The sequence below is a fragment of the Galeopterus variegatus genome, unplaced genomic scaffold, assembly GCF_000696425.1.
Source record: "Galeopterus variegatus unplaced genomic scaffold, G_variegatus-3.0.2 Scaffold9097, whole genome shotgun sequence".
Taxonomy (NCBI): domain Eukaryota; kingdom Metazoa; phylum Chordata; class Mammalia; order Dermoptera; family Cynocephalidae; genus Galeopterus; species Galeopterus variegatus.
Window position 1 is genome coordinate 48,132 of NW_007735208.1, and position 17,927 is coordinate 66,058.

Here is a 17,927-nt window from a genome sequence, read left to right on the forward strand (position 1 = left end):
GGGGGGGGGGGGGGGGGGGGGGGGGGGGGGGGGGCGGAAGGGGCTCCTGGGGCCCATGGGGCGGGCAGATTAGGAGGCGGGGGCATGAGTCAGGGGTTTGTGAGCTGCCCCCGGGGCACCGGAGTAAAGACCTGGTGCTGTTAGAGCGGGTGTGAGCTCAGCTGATCACAGAGGGCACCAGAGGCTGCAGGACTTCGCCAAGGGACCCCAGGCTCGTGAGCAGGTAGGCAGGGTTGGGAGGGGCAGGGGGTGGTCCTTCTGTGTCTGCCCTGAGGGCTTCTGCAGGTGCCCAGCCTGAATCTGTGCCCAGATGAGCACAGGCACCCCAACCTCCAAGGGGGTGCAGGTGGGTGGGATGAGAATGTTACCATGTGTGTGTTGCCCTAAATGGCACAGGCTCCTTGGCACCTGCACCTGGGGACAGTGGGCCAGTAGGGGACTCATGGCAGCAGAGAGGTGTGTGGCTGGTGTGTGTGTATGGGGGTAAATCTGACCCCCTCCAGGTGTGGGTTCTTGTCAGGCTCCTATTTACCAGCCACTTGGATCCCACAGACTCAGGTCTCACTCACTCCAGATCCCTCTTTCCTCCATGTATGGGGTCCCCAGGTCACTCCCTCTTTCACCTAGGAGGCAAGATGTCAGCTGACATTGCTTCCCATTTGGGACATGACCTGGAACACCTGGCACTGTCCTCATGCTGGAGAATATTTGGAGGGGAAAGAAGAGACTCCCACTACCTGAGGATCTCAAAACACATAGCTCAGGCTAATTCCATGGGAATCGAAGGCAAATCAGAGGGGAATGAAGATAGCAAGTCTGACCTTGACCCCACCAGTGGAGGGGATAGTGACAACAGACCTTTACATAGAGCTCTTTATGTGCTAGGCACCGTTCTAAGTGATATGCATACATATATATATATATATCAGTATCATTATTATCACCCCATTTAACAGATGAGAAAACTAAAGCACAGAGAGGTTGAGTCACTTGCCCAAGGTCACACAGTAAATGGCAGGACTGCGATTTGAACCCAAGCAGTCTGACTGCAGAGTCCATGCTTTTATCCATGAACCTTAAACCAGCTAATAGCTACTCTCTTTTTCTGGGAGGTGGCTCGGCATAGTGGTTAGAGATGTGGCTGGAGTCAGGCAGGCCAGGGTTTAATCCCATCTGTGATACCTACCTACTGGGTGACCACAGCAGGAAAACATCTCTGAACCTCAGCTCTCTCATCTGTAAGACAGGGCTGATGCCATTACCCACTTCACAGAGTGTCTTGGGGATTATAAGAGATAAGGCAGTACAGTTCTCTGTGCAGCATGGAGTGATCACACAAAGGTGGGGTGCTACACTACCAGCGAGCTGTCCCTATCATCTGGTCACCCCTGCCCTCTTCCCAGCTGTGCTTCACTGCCTGTGCTCCAGACGCCCCACCCTCCCCTTATCTGGCCTGGCCCTGGGTGGCTGGCTGGCTGGCCAGGTGTTTGGTGCGCTTCCAAAGACAGGGCAGTGATCGATCTGGGACCAGACTGTTATCAGCACCAGGCAGAACAAGGCCTGCAGCTGGGGGATGGCTGGGCTGGGCAGAGGCAGCAATCTGAGTCATGGATGCACCTTCTAAGGCCCCAGCTGGGCTGAAATCACCTCTGTTTTCCCCTTTCCTCTCTCTCCAATGTCTCAGATCCCCAGTGGGAAGGTCCTCTGGTCCAGATTGGGTGACTGAGGCCTAGAGAGAGGCTGGGAGCTGCCCGAGGTTGATCAGCCAGTGAGTGGCACAGAGGCAGGATGGATCTATGGATTCTCTGGCTCAGGAGGGCCCCTCTGACCATCTCACCCCTCAGATGGGAATCCAAGGCCACAGTCCCAGCTCCACAGGTGGGACATTAGCATCTAAGGCTTAGACACCCTTGAGGCTGCTCAGGATCTGAGGCCCAGGAGGACATATGAGCAAGTCCAGAGAAGGAAGAAAGAGAATAAGGATGGGAGAAGAGGAAGGGAGGGGAACTTGGGTAGCAGAGGAGAAGAAGGGAGAGAAGAGGAGAGAAAAGGTGTGTGACCAGGGTCCTCAAGGAGAAAAGCCCCTGCAGTAAGGTGGCTGTCACCTGCCGCGCCACCATCCCAAGGCAGGGCCCCTCCGTCTTCTCAGTTTGGTGGGGCTCGGTCATGTCCTTCCCCTATCTCCCAGCACTGCAGGACCACCTTTCCTCAGAAGGGAAGTTCCCTGCACAGTCCTCCTGTGTACAGTCCTGCCCTACACCCTCCCGGGGCACCCAGCCCTGCCGTGCACAGTGCTACCTTTGCCCGCCATTCCTCACACCTGGGTGGCTTTCCCCACCCCCAGCCCTTCCACCCCATCTGTGCATCCAGTGACTCTCCTCCAGGGTCACCCCAGCCCCACCAGTGGGTCCAACAATGGGCCATGCTGACCCTTGGCACCCAGCACATTCGGCCTCATGACTTGTGTTGTTTGGGGCACCTGTCATCTCTAGAAGCACTCAGGCTATTCCTGGTTTGCCTCCCAGTCTGGGCAAAGAGCTTCCTGAGAGCAGGGATGTGCCTTGCACAGCTCAGCCTCCAGGTGCTCAGCACAATGCCAGGCACAGAATGGACACATTTGTTGACCCAACCCAAATCCCTGTCACCACAATGCCCTGTGCTACAGTGAGTGAGAGGGGAAAAGGAGGTCCAGACCCAGTCTGGGGCCACCTGAGGTGACTGTTGTCCTCCCTTTGGACTGTCCTTGCATTCATGGGGTAGACATACCTTTCTCTCTGCTAGGGACAACTGAGAAGACTGAGGCCTGGGATCCGGTGGCCTCCTGGGTGGGTCCTAGTCATCCTGAGTCCCCAGTCCCCATCCTGAGCCCCAACCCTGCAATGGGGAGACATTCTTACAGTCATTCAACAAATGCTTACTGAGCACATATTATGTGGCAGCCACTCTGCTAGGAGTAGGGGACTGACACAGGCAGTGGCTTTACACTCGTGTGGCTTCCCTTCCAGAGGCATCTTCAAAGAATATGCATACAAATCAACCAAGGAACCAGGAAATGACAGACTGGGTTAGTGAGTGGAGCATATGGGTGGTCAGGGAGAGCCTCTGAAGAGGTGACATTCCAGCTGAGATGGGAGAAGGGCTGAGTGTGGGGGAGGGGCGTCCAGGTTGTGGATAACTGGCTGTGCTAAGGCCCTGGTGCAGGAAAGGACTGGGGAGTTCTAGGAACCCCAGGGAGGTCAAAGGATTAGGTGGGGAGACAGCAAGAGAGACAGGTTCAAAATAGGGGCAGAGAGACAAGCAGGGTCACACCATCCAGGACCTGTGGGCCACTCCTGAGGATGCTGCAGCCCCATGCCCGGAGGGAGCAGTCATTTCTGGGAGAAGAGGTGTATTGTGGACACCCTCAGGGGAGTTAAGCCCTCTGAAGAGGGGACAGGTCATGTCCCTGGTGTTGGCTGATTCCTGGGAATGGGCAGGAAAAGAAGCCAGGCGAGGACTCGTGAACAGAGAAGGGCGACAGACTTGAAGGACACCTCCACCCTCCCCCAAACTCCCTTAGACTGATGCCAGCCAAGCCTCCTCTTGCCCACACGGCCCCGTCTCCCGGTCCCTGCACACCTGTCCACTCACCTACAACCCAGCTCTTCCCCACCCCACCCCTACTTCCTGCCTCTGATCCCCACCATGTCCCAACACTGGGGTCTCCCTTCCCTGAAATGCAGCCCCCTCTGGGGGAGGACCAGGAAACCCCAGGATGCCCTGTGCCTCACTCAGCCTATGCCCCTCCTCTACAGGGACCACCGTGCAGGTTATGCTGGGGGCTCGGATCCCAGGGGACAATTGAACAGTCAGGACAGCGCCATGGAGGACTTGCAGGTAAGTCTTTCCTGGCATCTGCAGGGCTCCTACCTGGGGGCTCTGGGGACCCAGCCCTGGACTCCTAGCTTCATGGAGGCTCGAGGAGGCCCTCACAGCCCAGCCTTGGTGGCCGCTTCCCACAGGAGGATTTCGAAGAGGTGCTGGAAGAGATTCTAGAGCCAGAAGAATATGAAGACCCAGGTGACCCCGTGCTCCAGGTGGAGGAGCCAGCAGGTGAGCTTTTTCTCTCTCCCTCTGCCGGGATGAGCTGCTGAGCCCCAGACAGGGCCAGTAGGTAGGGGAACTTGTCCTTTCCCCTTCTCCACCATGGCCACCCCCAGCCCCAGTGCGTGTTCTCCCCACAATCCTGGCTGATCGAAGGATAAACAGAGTTTTGTTTAAAATGATCACAGGAGGTGAGTGGGGGTGGGGGGAGCAGGGCCAGTCACCCATCCAGTGCCCCTTCGATGTGCGAGAGGGCAGCCAGGCCCATTTGGGACAAGGGCATGAGCCCATCCCTGCCCATCCAATGCCAACTTCTAGGCCAGGCACTGGGCCTGTTCTGGGAACATCATTCTGTCTTGGGGGCCTGAGAAATGGGGGGCCCTTGAGGACCCCCTGGGCAGAGAGACCTCAGGAACTGGCAGCACATTCCTTGGCCTGTCCAAGGTCTTAGATGGGGAGCCCCAGGCAGGGGCCTGTTTACTGTCAACAGGACTTAAGTGCCAGCAATTGCTATTGAAGTAGAGGCGCCTCTGGGACGTGAGGGCTGGAGGGGGGGAATATAAGCAGCGCATCCCACCCTGGTGCCAGCGCCTGGAGCTCGACCTGGAGGCACGGAGAAGCTACCGGGCTGGCGGGCTTGTTGAGGCAGGTGGGAAGAGAAGGGATCCAGTCCCAGAACGGACAGGGGAGGAAGGAGACCCCAGGATGCTCCTGAGAATTGCTATTCACGACTCTCCAGTCACCTTGGAGAAGTCCCTTCCCATCACCATGGAGGGGCTAGGCCTCCCTGGCTGAGTCTCAGGGATCCTCAGTAAGGCTCAAATGGGAGTGACAGAGCCAGGCGTGGCCCAGAACAGGCATGTGGAGCCACATGCCACTAAGTGGCAGGGTGGCGTATGGGCACCAGGACCCCAGCCCAGGGGCGATGCGTGGGCACCCCCTCACCTGGGTCTCTGACACTCACAGTGGGTGGTGCAGAAGGGCCTTGGTGGCAAGGGGTGGTGTCATCAGGGGACAACACTAACCAGCCTTCGGGTTTTCAGCTCACCACACCGAGCCAACAACCACAGACTACCACGCCACATCGTACCAAGGCACTCACGAGGTGAGGACCCCAGCCTCCCCCAATTCTCTTTTCCACACTGCCTCTGGGACCCACCATCCTACCAGGGAAGGAGGAGCAAATGGACAGAGGCGGCTTAGGTGGGGGAGACCCCACAATAGGCAGAGGAGCGGGAGACCTGGGAAACAAGAGGAAGGGAAGGGGACACCCCCACTGTGGGGGAGACCGGGGCTCTCTTCTGGGAGCTCCTTGGGCTCCTGGGGTCTGAGTGTCCAAGCCTTCACGCCCTGGTGGCCTGTCAGGTATTCAGTGGAGAAGCACAGAATTAAATACACACTCTCCTCTGCCCAGGCCTCCCAGGTCTCTGCTGGATGCCAAGCTGGTTAGGAACTTGGGTTTGCCCTCCGCTGTGGCCCCAGGAGTGACCACCTGGGCCCAAGGCCATGAGCCACACACCCAGTCAACAGTCTTGGAAGCAGGAGACAGACCCAATGACTCCAGTCCCCAACTTTCCCCTCCTTTCCCTCCCAAGAGGCACTCCAGAACCCCTTTTAGCCCAGAGGTTCTGCAAACACCTTCTGAAATGGGATGAGGACCTGGTCAGGAAGTTGGGGGATGGAGTAAGTGGTGTGGGCTGTACCTACACGACTCTCAAGCATCTCCCCGTGCTCTGAGCTCAGGGCCCAGAGCCCTGGGCCTTTTACGAGCCTGTCTTGAGAGCTGCAGGGTGCCCACTAGGCCCCGGGATTCCCATGTCCCCATGGCCCTGCCCAGGGCCTGATGGGCTAACTCAGACCTGGGGGGCTGCAGGTCTACGTGGAGCTGCAGGAACTGGTGATGGACGAGAAGAACCAGGAGCTGCTGTGGATGGAAGCGGCGCACTGGGTGCGACTGGAGGAGAACCTGGGGGAGGACGGGGCCTGGGGCCACCCGCACCTGTCCTACCTCACCTTCTGGAGCCTCCTGAAGCTGCAGAGAGTCTTTGCCAAGGGTGAGTCCCGCCGGGTCCCTCCCATGGGTGACCCCTGCGTGGGAGGCTCTTTGGAGGGGCCCAGTCCGGCCGCCCCGCTGACCCCTCCACTGCTTGCAGGTACCGTCCTTCTGGACCTGTCGGAGACCTCCCTGGCTGGGGTGGCCAACCAGCTGCTGGACGGGTTTATCTACGACGAGCAGATCCGGCCCGAGGACCGAGACGAGCTGCTTCGGGCCCTGCTGCTCAGACACAGGTGCCCCTGCCGGCCGGGGACTGGACTCCACTCCCAATGGACCCACCTGTCCCAGCCCACCCGCGTCATGGTCTCCCCTGGGGTCCGATGGCCCCTCCCCCACCAAGAGGGGGCCCACTTTTGCTCTGCTGTGGCTCCCACCTGATGCCTCTCAAGGGGTGACCATGTCTCATGCTCATTGGAAAAACCCTTGAGGCCCTTTCCTCCATCCATCATTTTGATCCCACCTGGTCATTCCAGACAGAGGCCACTCACTTACCTCCACAGAGTCCTGTGAGAGGAGGCTCTGATTCTCCTGCCACCCCATGGTCTCTCTGGTCTGGTTTCTGGCAAGTCCCACTTGATGTCTCCCCTTGATCCCTCCCACCACTTGTCTCCATTGTGCTGACAGTCCAGCCTGAGCAACTTACTCAGCCCGTGTCCCCTGTGTGTCCTGCAGCCACGCTGGAGACCTGGAGGCCCTGGGGGCTGTGAAGCCCACAGTCATGACACGCTCTGGGGATCCTTCACAGCCTCTGCTTCCCCAAAGCCCCTCACTGGAGACACAGCTCTTCTGTGTGCAGGTGAGGCTGCGCCAGGGGCGTGTAGGGACAGCTGGAAAGTCCCCAACCCCAACACGGTTAGAAGCGAGAAGGGGAAGGGGAGGAAAGGGCTGGATGCTGAGGTCCCCCACGTCCAGAGTGGCCTAAGGACTCCCCTGCCACCCTCCTTCCCACAGGGAGAGGGGGGCTCGGGAGAGCGCTCAACATCTGGAATTCTGGAGAAGATTTCCCCGGATTCAGAGGCCACGCTGGTGCTAGTGGGTAAGAGCTGGTGTCTCCACCCCTCACCCCTGCACTCTCTCCACTTCTGGCCCAGCCTGCCTTTCCCTCAGCCTGGACCCCAGTGTCCCCTCTCTTGGCCTGACCCTCTCGTCCCGCCACAGGCCGCGCTGCCTTCCTGGAGCGGCTGGTTCTGGGCTTTGTGCGGCTGAAGGAGCCAGCAGCGCTGGAGGCCCTGGAGCTGCCCCTGCCTGTGCGCTTCCTCTTCGTGTTGCTGGGACCCGAGGCCCCCCACATCGACTACACCCAGCTTGGTCGGGCTGCTGCCACCCTCATGTCAGAGAGGGTGAGGAGGGCTGGCAAGGGCTGGGGGAGCCAGGGAGCCGGGTGGCAGCAGGTGGGAGCTGAGGCCCATTCCCCGGCTGGACCGGCCCCTGTTACTTTACGTTCACGAGTTTGACCCATTCAGTCTAATCCAGCTGCTTCTGTCTGGCCAGGGGTAGTCCAGGTGCACGTAGTCTGACCTGGCTCTGTTGGATCTGGCTAGTCTAGATGGCTCTGGCCTGGCTGGTCTAGTCTGGCTCACTCTTACCTGGTTAGGTCTGGCTTGGTCTGGCCTAGTCTGCTCTAGTTCCAGCTGACCTGCCTAACCCACCTAGTTTGCTTTAGCTCCTCCTCCTTTCCCCACCCAGGGCCCCTGTCTGTCTCCCCAGAGCCACTTCTTAGTAGGAGTAGGGTGGGAGGGGCAGGAAAAGCAGTCCCTAGCAGGGGGACCTGGATGAGAGGGTTCTCGTCCCTGGAGGCCCTGACTGTGGCTCCTGGGTCCTTTCGCTCAGCAGATTCGGGGAGCCCTGACCCTCTCTCCTGCCCCCAGGTGTTCCGCACAGATGCCTACCTAGCGCAGAGCCGGGGAGAGCTAGTGCGCTCCCTGGAGGGCTTTCTGGACTGCAGCCTGGTGCTGCCTCCCACAGACGTCCCCTCCGAGCAGGCCCTGCTCAGTCTGGTGCCCGTGCAAAGGGAGCTGCTTCGGAGGCGCTACCTGCCCAGCCCTGCCAAGCCAGACCCCACCTTCTACAAGGGCCTAGGTACCTGCCCTGCCCAAGCCACGGCTTCCTGAGCCCCCACTGACCCTCAGACACCCCAATACAACCTCCCCTCTTCCCATCAAATACCCCTCTGTCACCTCTCCTTGTGCCCATGCCTCCCAGCCTCCTTGGCACCCCATTCCCATCAGACGATAACCCCTTCACCCCCTCTGACCATGGTCCCATCCTCCACCACAGATTTGAATGGGGGCCCAGGGAGCCCTGGTGTTCCAGATGACCCTCTGCAGAGAACAGGCAGGCTCTTTGGGGGCCTGGTACGTGACATCCGGCGCCGCTACCGCCACTACCTGAGTGACATCACCGACGCGTTCAGCCCCCAGGTCCTGGCTGCCGTCATCTTCATCTACTTTGCTGCCCTGTCACCTGCCATTACCTTTGGTGGCCTTCTGGGTCAGTGCCATGCCTGTCCCTCTAACTCTCTCACCCTTGACCCTCGGGCCTCTGCCTCGGCCCTGACTTTTGACTCGATCTGACCCTCTGGACCCCTGTATCAGCCTGCCCATGTCTTGCTCTATTGGCCCCTGGAAATGATCTCCTGACCTTGACTCACTGTGACTTCTACCCACAGGAGAAAAGACCCGGAACCAGATGGGGGTGTCAGAACTGCTCATCTCTACTGCAGTGCAGGGCATTCTCTTCACACTGCTGGGGGCTCAGCCGTTGCTCGTGGTTGGCTTCTCAGGACCGCTGCTGGTGTTTGAGGAAGCCTTCTTCTCGGTAGCTCTGTCCTGGCCCCGCTCTGACCCTGACCCTGTAACTGACCCCTGGCCCCACCTGTCTGATGCGTGGTGCCTTAGCTCCTTTTGTCTGACCTCACTCCCTCTGACTGCCCTGCAGTTCTGCGAGGACCGCCAGCTGGAGTACCTCGTGGGCCGTGTGTGGATCGGCTTCTGGCTCATCCTGCTGGTGGTGCTGGTGGTGGCCTTTGAGGGCAGTCTCCTGGTCCGCTTCATCTCCCGCTATACCCAGGAGATCTTCTCCTTCCTCATCTCCCTCATCTTCATCTATGAAACCTTCTCCAAGCTGATAAAGGTAGGGGCTCATGGGACGTTAATGCACGTGTGAGACTGTGTACAAGACCATGTGACTGTGTGTGTCATTGTACACGCGTCTGTGCAGCATTTGTGTGGCTGAGTTTCCACCCGTGTACATAACCGCGTGACTGTGCAGCTGTACTGACTGTGACCATATACGTGTAACACCTGCTGCCTGTGGCCCAGCATTCTTGCCACGACTGTGCAGAGTGACTGCGCATGAGAGGGCACCTCTGTGTGCACTTGTCCGTGTTCATGACCACACAATGATGTGAATGAGGCAACTATGGGTTTGAGACTGAGCGTGGGAAACTGGATGCGTGGTGAGGGCAGTGGGGGCTCGGGACGTTCTGCGGATCCCCACTCTCTGTCCTGTACTTGATCGCAAGAACTCCAGGGCCTGCCGATGGGGCGCCCTGCCTCCTCAGCTTGTCACCTGTCATCCTAGTCTATGCCTGTCTCTGTATCTGCACTTTGGACGGATAAAGCGTAGACACTGTATTCGTATGTCTTCCCTTGGTTCTGTTGGTTGGTAGGTCTTTCTGTCTCGAGATCTTTTAAGCCATTTTTAGAAAGCTCCTTGGCAAGTGTGTCTTTCCCTCCAGCCTTCTCGCGTCTTTCAGGCCCTGGCTGCGCATGTGTGCACACGCATCTCCTCACTGCCTCCGTGGCCCTCCTCCGCCAAGCCTCATGCGGTCTTCATTCCAGAAAACCAGTGTAGAATCCCATCGCCCCTGTTACCACGTCAGTGGAGGAAGAATATGGATAGACACACGGATGGATGGCGGATGAATGGAGAATGGATGAGTGGATAGACAGATGGACAGATGGACGGATGGGTGATGGATCGATGGGTGGGTGGATGGATGGATGAATGATGGACGGACGGATGATAGAGCTGGGTGGGTTTAACTGATACTTTCCAGCCAAGCCAAGGCTGAAAGAGAACAGGGTGCCTTGGTTTTCTGCTGCAGATCTTCCAGGACCATCCGCTGCAGGAACATTATGACCCCAGTGTGACGATTACATCCAAACCTCAGGCCCCCCTGCCCAACACAGCCCTCCTCTCCCTCGTGCTCATGGCTGGCACCTTCTTCTTCGCCATGATGTTGCGCAAGTTCAAAAACAGCTCCTACTTCCCCGGAAAGGTCAGCACACCCTCCCTGCCTGTCTTTGCCTACACTGCTCTATCCCAGTCCAAGACCCCCACCCCCACTAGCTTCCCCAGTGCCCTTAGCTCAGTTCTTATCCTGGACTCCCATTCCTAATTCCCAAGCCTCTCTGACCTGCTCCTCGCCCAGGGCTTCACTCTGCAGGTAAGCCCATCTCCCTTAGCATGTCCAGCCTGAGAAGCCAGTGGGGAACCAGGGAGAGTTCTTGAGACGGGGTAGAGAAGCTGTGGGGCCAGGGGTGGGGCTGGGCCAGGGGAAGATAAAAAGAGGCAGGTATAGTGGAGGTACAGGACAGTGCATTAGATGCTGATGGCTCTCCTGGAACGAGCAGGGCCCCCTGGGTGAGCGTGGGGCAGGAGGGGGGACAAGTGGGAGGCAGGAGGTGAGGAGCGACTGGACACTGACCACTGGTCCCTTCACTTGCCCCCAGCTGCGTCGGGTCATCGGGGACTTCGGGGTCCCCATCTCCATCTTGATCATGGTCCTAGTGGATTTCTCCATCCAGACCACCTACACCCAGGTGACCCCTCCTTCCAGCCCTCACAACCCCATGACACCCCCCACCCCGCCACAGGTTCTCACTTCCTTCCCCAGGAAGCTCCTCCCCACAACAGCTCCCTCTACCCCATCCTGGCCACCCCTGGGAGCTGCACAGCTTCACAGGACCCCTCTAGCCAAAGCGAGGGGCTAGGTCAGGCTACCCACTTTGCTCCTTAAGCCATAGCCATAGGAAAGAGTCTGCTCTGGAGCCAGGCAGATTTGGGTATGAATCTCAGCTCTGCCACCAAGTAGCTGTGTGATGTGGGGCAAGCTGCATAACTTCTCTGATTCTGTTTCCTCATCTATAAAGGTGGGAATGAGAAGATGCATGGCAAGGGGTTAGTGCAGTGAGTGGGCACAGAGCAGGTACTTAATATAAGAAAGTTCCCAAGTGCCCCCAGCCCAACTCCCTGACCCCCAGGACCTAGCTCCCCCTGCCCCTGGCGTTCTCAACTGGCTGCCCCCTCCCATAGAAACTCTCGGTGCCGGATGGCCTCAAGGTGTCCAACTCCTCAGCCCGGGGCTGGGTCATCCACCCACTCGGCTTGTATAAAGACTTCCCTATCTGGATGATGTTTGCCTCCGCCCTGCCAGCTCTGCTGGTCTTCATCCTCATATTCCTCGAGTCTCAGATCACCACGTAAGAGCCAGGGTGGGGACTGGGCCAGGGAGGGCCCGAGGCAGGGAGAGGGGCGGGCTCTCGGCAGGGAGGAGAGGCGGGCTGCATGCACGTGCTCAGCGGCTCAGCGGGACCTGCAGCACTCCCGCCTAGCAGGACAGATCCATGGTCAGGGCAGATCCAGGTTTTGTGGGACCTGAAGTTGTATCATTTGGAGAGCCCTTTTAAAGAAAAATAACGCAAAATGAAGACTATCAGATTATGTACTGGGTCTTGGAAGGGGCCTGTACAAGCAAAGTCCTCTGAGGCTTAAGCTTCATTAGCTGTGGATGGTCTGGAGACATTCCTGCTCTTTGGGTCTGGATTCTCCAGATGGGGCGGCAGGGAGGGCAGCAAGGAACTCAAAAGGGGATGGGCACAGAAGGCAAAACTGAGGGGGGAGGAAGGAGGGGACAGATGGGTGGGGTGCAGGAGAGCCCTGCTTACCCCAGACCTGCCCCCGCCCCCAGGCTGATTGTCAGCAAACCTGAGCGCAAGCTGATCAAGGGCTCCGGCTTCCACCTGGACCTGCTGCTGGTGGTGGGCATGGGCGGGGTGGCCGCGCTCTTTGGGATGCCCTGGCTCAGTGCCACCACCGTGCGTTCTGTCACCCACACCAACGCCCTCACTGTCATGGGCAAGGCCAGCACCCCAGGGGCTGCAGCCCAGATCCAGGGTGTCAAGGAGCAGCGGATCAGTGGGCTCCTGGTCTCTGTACTCGTGGGTGAGTGAGCACTGGCCACACTCGCCTCCATCCTCCTGCCCCTCCCCTGCCCCTGCCCCTCAGGATCCAGTGTCCCCTCCAGTCTCCCCCCACAGGAGCCAGGTGCCCACACACCCACTGCCCACAGCTCCCTAGCATCAGTTATGCACAGGAGGGACTCCTAGAGGAAACGCCAAGGCAGTGGGATGGGCATCAGAAGCTCAATGAACCGTGGATTCCAGGGCAGCCCTGCTGCTAACTTGGTACCCTCCTTGTCTCTTAGCCTCAGTTTCCCTGTTTGCACAGATAGAAAGCTTTTTAGCTGTCCCAAGTTCTCTTCCAGCCCAGCTGCTCTAAGACTGATGTAAGGGTTACGCTCCAGGCACAGTCTGGGCAGTGGGGAGTAGACAGAGGGTCACTGGGGTCAGTTGGAGCTCTGGAGCAGCCGAGAGTACAGCTGTGCCCGCGGTGGGAAGAGCCACGGTCACTGATGGAGAGAGAGGTCAGGGAAGTTTCTTAAAGGAAGCAAAGTTGATGTTACTTGGAGAAAGGTTAGGATTTGGATAGGTGGAGGGTGATGGAAGCATTCTGGGCTGGAGTGAGGAGAAAGGTGGGTTTCCCTGACCTGTGACCCTGACTAGGTTAAGGAAGTGGGCTTAAGCCAGGCAGGCAGAAGTTTGACTTCCTGCTAGCTGTGTGGCCTTAGGCAGGTTATTCACCTCTCTGAACCTGTTTCCTCATCTGTAAAATGGGGCTAACCCATAGTCTGGCCGGTTAGCTCACTTGGTTAGAGTGCAGCCTTATAATACCAAGGTCATGGGTTCGGATCCTCATATTGGCTAGCCACCCAAAAAAAAGAAAAAGAAAAAGAGGACCCATAGAAAAGGCTCCATATGTCACCTGTGGTTTCATTCCCCAGCCCTATATATGGGCCTGGCCCCTGCTGGCGCCGATCCCCCGGGTGACCCGCAGCTGAGAGTGTGCATTTCTCCCACAGGCCTGTCTATCCTCATGGAGCCCATCCTGTCCCGCATTCCCCTGGCTGTGCTGTTTGGCATCTTCCTCTACATGGGGGTCACATCCCTCAGCGGCATCCAGCTCTTTGACCGCATCTTGCTTCTGTTCAAGCCACCCAAGTACCACCCGGATGTGTCCTACGTCAAGCGGGTACAAGACCCTCCCAGCTGCCTAGCCCCAGGTGGGGTGGGGGTGCTGGGGCAGGGCAGGCATTGACCCCAGCTCTGCCTGCAGGTGAAGACCTGGCGCATGCACCTGTTCACGTGCATCCAGATCATTTGCCTGGCAGTGCTGTGGGTGGTGAAGTCCACGCCTGCCTCGCTGGCCCTGCCCTTTGTCCTCATCCTCACTGTGCCCCTGCGACACTTCCTGCTGCCGCTCATCTTCAGGAAACTGGAGCTCCAGTGTGTGAGTGGCTGCCTAGGCCTGGGCCCGGAGGGAGGGCACAGAGAGGGCATCCTGCAGAGGGGAGAGACTAGGGGCAGGACTCCAGAGCTGGGGGCACGGAGGGGGCATCGGAAGAGCTGGGAGGATGTGGGAATGGGTCTCAGAACTAGGGAAGGCAGGAGAGCGTGGTCGTGAAGGTCTGGGTCTCTGGTCCAAATCCTGGCCTGCCGTGTCCCAGCATATGATATGGAGCAAGTGGCTTCATTTCTCTGGGCCTCCGTTTTCCTCACCTGTAGAGGTAGGGAGAATGACAGGGCTGGTGAAAACATCAAGAGGCACACAGGATGTGCTCCACATGAGCTGTCCCCACCCCTGAGTGGCTTGTCCTGTGCTCTTCCAAATCATTTTGGACAGAGTTGCTCCTCTAATAAAATTCTTCTTCAACAGGACACGGCTCACTGTGGGGCTGCCCTGGTGAAGGGGTCCCCTGCTCACCCTGGGTAGGCCCTCCTCTGGGGGGTCCCAGCTCCCCCAGGGGCTCCTCACCCTTTGAAAGCTGCTCTTTTTTTTTTCTTTTGGCGGCTGCCCCATAGTATAGGAATTCTTGACCTTGGTGTTATAACACCGAGCTCTGACCAACTGAATTAATCCGCCAGCTTGAAAGCCACTCATGTTGACCAACCTTAGAGGCTGGGGGGACAGGACAGGACTTGTCTGAGGTTCAGACCCTCTCCCAACTCTCTGGAGCAGAGGCCCCTCCAAGCACAGGAGATGGGGGTTTCATCTGGCCCTGAAGTCTCTCACTCCCTCTCCTTCCTGTCCAGCTGGATGCCGATGATGTCAAGGTGACCTTTGATGAGGAGGAAGGTCGGGATGAATATGATGAAGTGCCTATGCCTGTGTGAGGGGTGCGCCCCACCCCCACCCCCACCCCATTCCACTTCCCCACCCTTCCAGGAAAAGCAGAAGTTCATGGGCACCTCGCAGACTCCCAGGCCCCTCCTGGGGCAGCAGCTGAGGCCCCAGGGCTGCGGGTTGGGAACAAAGGGGTATCTAGAAAAGGAGTGTTCCACAAAGGGTGGGCTGGCTTTCCTGGCTGGAGGTGACCAATGGGGCCCACCTTAGGGGATTGGCTCACAGTCCCTCCTGCTGTCACATTGCCACGTGGGGATCTGTGCTGGAAGGCCAAGATCTGAGCCCACCTCTTCATGGCACAGACGTGGGCAAGAAGCAAAGGTGTGTGTGTGGGGGGGGTTCAAGTTCCTGCTTGCTGTGTGACCTTGGGCAAGTCCCTTGACCTTTCCAGCCTCTGTTTCCTCTTCTGTAAAATTGGTATATTGATAACAATACCCTCTTTACAGGATGGCTTCTGAGGACCAAAGATAAATGCGAAAAAAGGTCTTTATAAACTCTGAAAGGACTATTCCACAATAGTCCTCATTCTCTTTCTGGCCTGCCCAAGGTCACACAGCTCCTGAACCACACACTTGGAGTTTGAACCAGACCTTTGAGGCCAGAGTTCTGTCCCCTGTCAGTCATCCACCTTCCTAGACTGACTCAGAAATGTCCCCACTGACTCCTTCCTTCCCTCCTCTGTTCCCAAACCCTCCCTTGAGACCCTCTTCTCTGGGCCAGAAGGAGGTGTCCTGGTGAGGGCAAGTGCAGGCGAGGATACAACAGGGACTGGGACCCGGGGCTCCTAACTGCTTGCTCCCTCCCTGCAAGCGCTCCTTCATTCCACAAATATCTACTGAAGGCCCTGGACCCTGTGGACACAGAGGGGACTGAGACGAGAGCCTGCCCTGGGGTGGGGGTGGGGGGCAACTGCACAGTCTGTTCTACGGAGAGATGGGGAGGGGGAGGGAGGGAGGTTTGTAATTTATTAATCGTGTATTTTCTAACAGCTTCCACTTGTTTTTTTACTTTGGCTTCATAAACACTCCCAAGCCCTCCATCAGAGACCACTGTCCCCATCCCATCCAAACCAAATCTTAGGGAGAACCCAGATATAAACAATTGGGATAGGAGACAGTGGGCTCTCCAGAACATGGGCAAAATCTATTTTCTTACAAAACAAAAGTATAAAAAGAGTTGAAAGAGCTGCAAGTGGTAAGAGATGGGAGAAGCTGAGAATCCCGGAGTGCCAGAAAGGAAAGGAGAAAACAAACAAAATTGAAAAATTTTAAAATTTTTTAAAAAAGGAGAGGACACTGTGGGTTCCTGATGGGAGAAGGAAGCTCTCAGGGCATCCCTGAAAGTTGACACCCACCTCCCTCCACTTACTTCACTGTTCTGTGCCTCAGTTTCCTCATCTATAAAATGGGGACGATAATGGTACCTACCTCGTAGTGTTGTTATAAGGATTAAATGAGACCGTGAGAGCAAAGCCCTTGCTTAGCGCAGAGCCTGCTTTGGAGGGGGAGCTGCTGGAATCGTCATTCTGATTGCGATGTCCCTGTCCCTCCCTTCCCCTGCTCCTTGAACATTGCTAAGGAAAGTGAAAAAAAGTCACCCACTCTGCTAGCGCTCTTCCCCTTAATGCTTGGGAATAGGTTTTCCCAATAAATGTGTCTGTGTTGGAGTGGCTGCCTTGCTTAATTTCCCCTTCCCAGAGTTGGTGGTCAAAGGGGTCTTGGCTGGACCAGGTGTGCATGGTGTGCACTGCGTGCCCTGTGTGGGACCAGTGCAAGGCAGCAGCCACCGGGGGCAAGGAGGACCAGGCTGAGGGTGGCCCTGAGCCCTAGGGTGGAGGGGTCCAGCACCCAAGAGTGCATGGGAGAGCCAGAGGAGATGAGTTTATGCTTTGGGCATCCTTTCTCTCTCGAACAAGCAAGGCCCGTGGGGATGGGGAGAGGAGCTGTAAGGGGACCTTGCCCCTGCCTCTTGTATTTGTGGACTCTCAAGTCCATTTGGACGAGTCAGCCCCTTACCCTGGACTCAACAAGCTAGACAGCACCTTTGAGAGAGACCACCAGAGAAGAAAACGGAGGCCCAGAGAAGGAACATGACTTGCCCTAGGTCACACAGGAACAGCATCTCTTGACCAGCTTTCTACTTGTCCTCACCCGGGTCCCCTTTGGTGACTCTGTCCCCTGTTCCCAACCACTTTCAGCAATTCTAGGGAGCTGATGGGCCAATTGTCATCCCCTCTTGGAGAAGAGGGTGCCAGGATGTCATCCCTCCCCACCCTCTGCAGCCGTTTAGCAAGAGGTCAGCACAGGGCTAGGCTGCCTGGCTTCCTTCCCTGGATCTATATTTACTTACTGCCTGTCCCCAGCTGACCCTTCCTAGGCTGGCAGGGCAGCTGCCAAAGGGTGGGAGAGCTACTTGGCCCCAGGAAGAGTGGTCCCAGTGCCCACCTCCCACACACAGCAGCTGCTCTGTCCCCACAGCATTGGCCCTGTCCCCAGGGTTTGCTAAACCGCCATTCCCCACCTCCATGCACTGGAAGCCAGGCTATGAGACAGGCCTGCAGAGGGCTCAGGCCAAGGGTGTGCCAGCGCCCTCCCACAGGCAGGCTGTGTGGCCCTGGACAAGCCTGTCACTCTCTGGACCTCAGTTTCCTGCTGGGCCCATTCTTTCTTGCAGATCCTTCCCCTCTCCTGAGGGAGAAACCAGCACATCGTATCTGGACTTAAGGAAACAAGTGCTGCCTTGATTTGGGGGACAGGTTCCTGCCCCTACTAAGGCTTAAGCCTCCTCTGCAAGTTTTTATCTCAATTCTGAGACAGTACCTGGAACTCAGGCAGCAGGCGAAGCTAGGACCCTGGCCAGAATCCTTAGCGCCTTGCTCCTCAGTGTGGCTCGAGGACCAGCAGCATCCCCATTACTAGGGAGCTTGCTAGAAATGCAGAATCTCAGGCCCTGCCCCAGAACTGATCAATAAGAATCTGCATTTTAATCACACTCCCCAGGTGATCTGTATGCACGAAGCAGTTGTGGGAAGCTTGGCCTTAGGTCAAGAGAGGACTAGGGGATGGAGTCGAGGGTGTGTAGACCTCAGACCTCTGCCTCGTCCATCCCACCCCTCCCACCCACTCAAAGAAGATTCTGAGGCCTTCTTGATGCCGTGGAGAGGGGCCTGGGGATCAGGACAGGGTATCTGGGCAACAGGGGGCTGCTGGACTGCTGCCTGCCTAATTTCTCTTGCACCTCAGACCCCAAACAGCTTGAACCA

The 17,927-nt window shown here is 57.6% G+C and overlaps 1 protein-coding gene across 1 annotated transcript; it reads left to right on the plus strand.

The window, feature by feature from the left end:
• The first annotated feature begins 143 nt into the window (after nt 1-143).
• SLC4A1 (solute carrier family 4 (anion exchanger), member 1 (Diego blood group)) lies at nt 144-15,438 on the plus strand. Its single transcript, XM_008593398.1, has 20 exons — nt 144-223; nt 3,795-3,876; nt 4,002-4,092; nt 5,127-5,188; nt 5,957-6,137; nt 6,237-6,372; nt 6,812-6,935; nt 7,091-7,175; nt 7,298-7,479; nt 8,008-8,218; nt 8,417-8,629; nt 8,808-8,956; nt 9,077-9,271; nt 10,248-10,421; nt 10,876-10,965; nt 11,459-11,625; nt 12,114-12,367; nt 13,344-13,513; nt 13,598-13,771; nt 14,575-15,438. The coding sequence occupies exons 2-20, from the start codon at nt 3,862-3,864 to the stop codon at nt 14,653-14,655; spliced, it is 2,754 nt and encodes a 917-aa protein (XP_008591620.1). The 5' UTR covers nt 144-223; nt 3,795-3,861; the 3' UTR covers nt 14,656-15,438.
• The last annotated feature ends 2,489 nt before the right edge of the window (nt 15,439-17,927 follow it).

Bases quoted from the DNA above. Each gene is read 5' to 3' on its own strand.
- SLC4A1 (XM_008593398.1), top strand. The intron at 6,373-6,811 runs GTGCCCCTGCCG...TGTGTCCTGCAG, and splicing joins GCCCTGCTGCTCAGACACAG to CCACGCTGGAGACCTGGAGG. The intron at 10,966-11,458 runs GTGACCCCTCCT...CCCCTCCCATAG, and splicing joins TCCAGACCACCTACACCCAG to AAACTCTCGGTGCCGGATGG.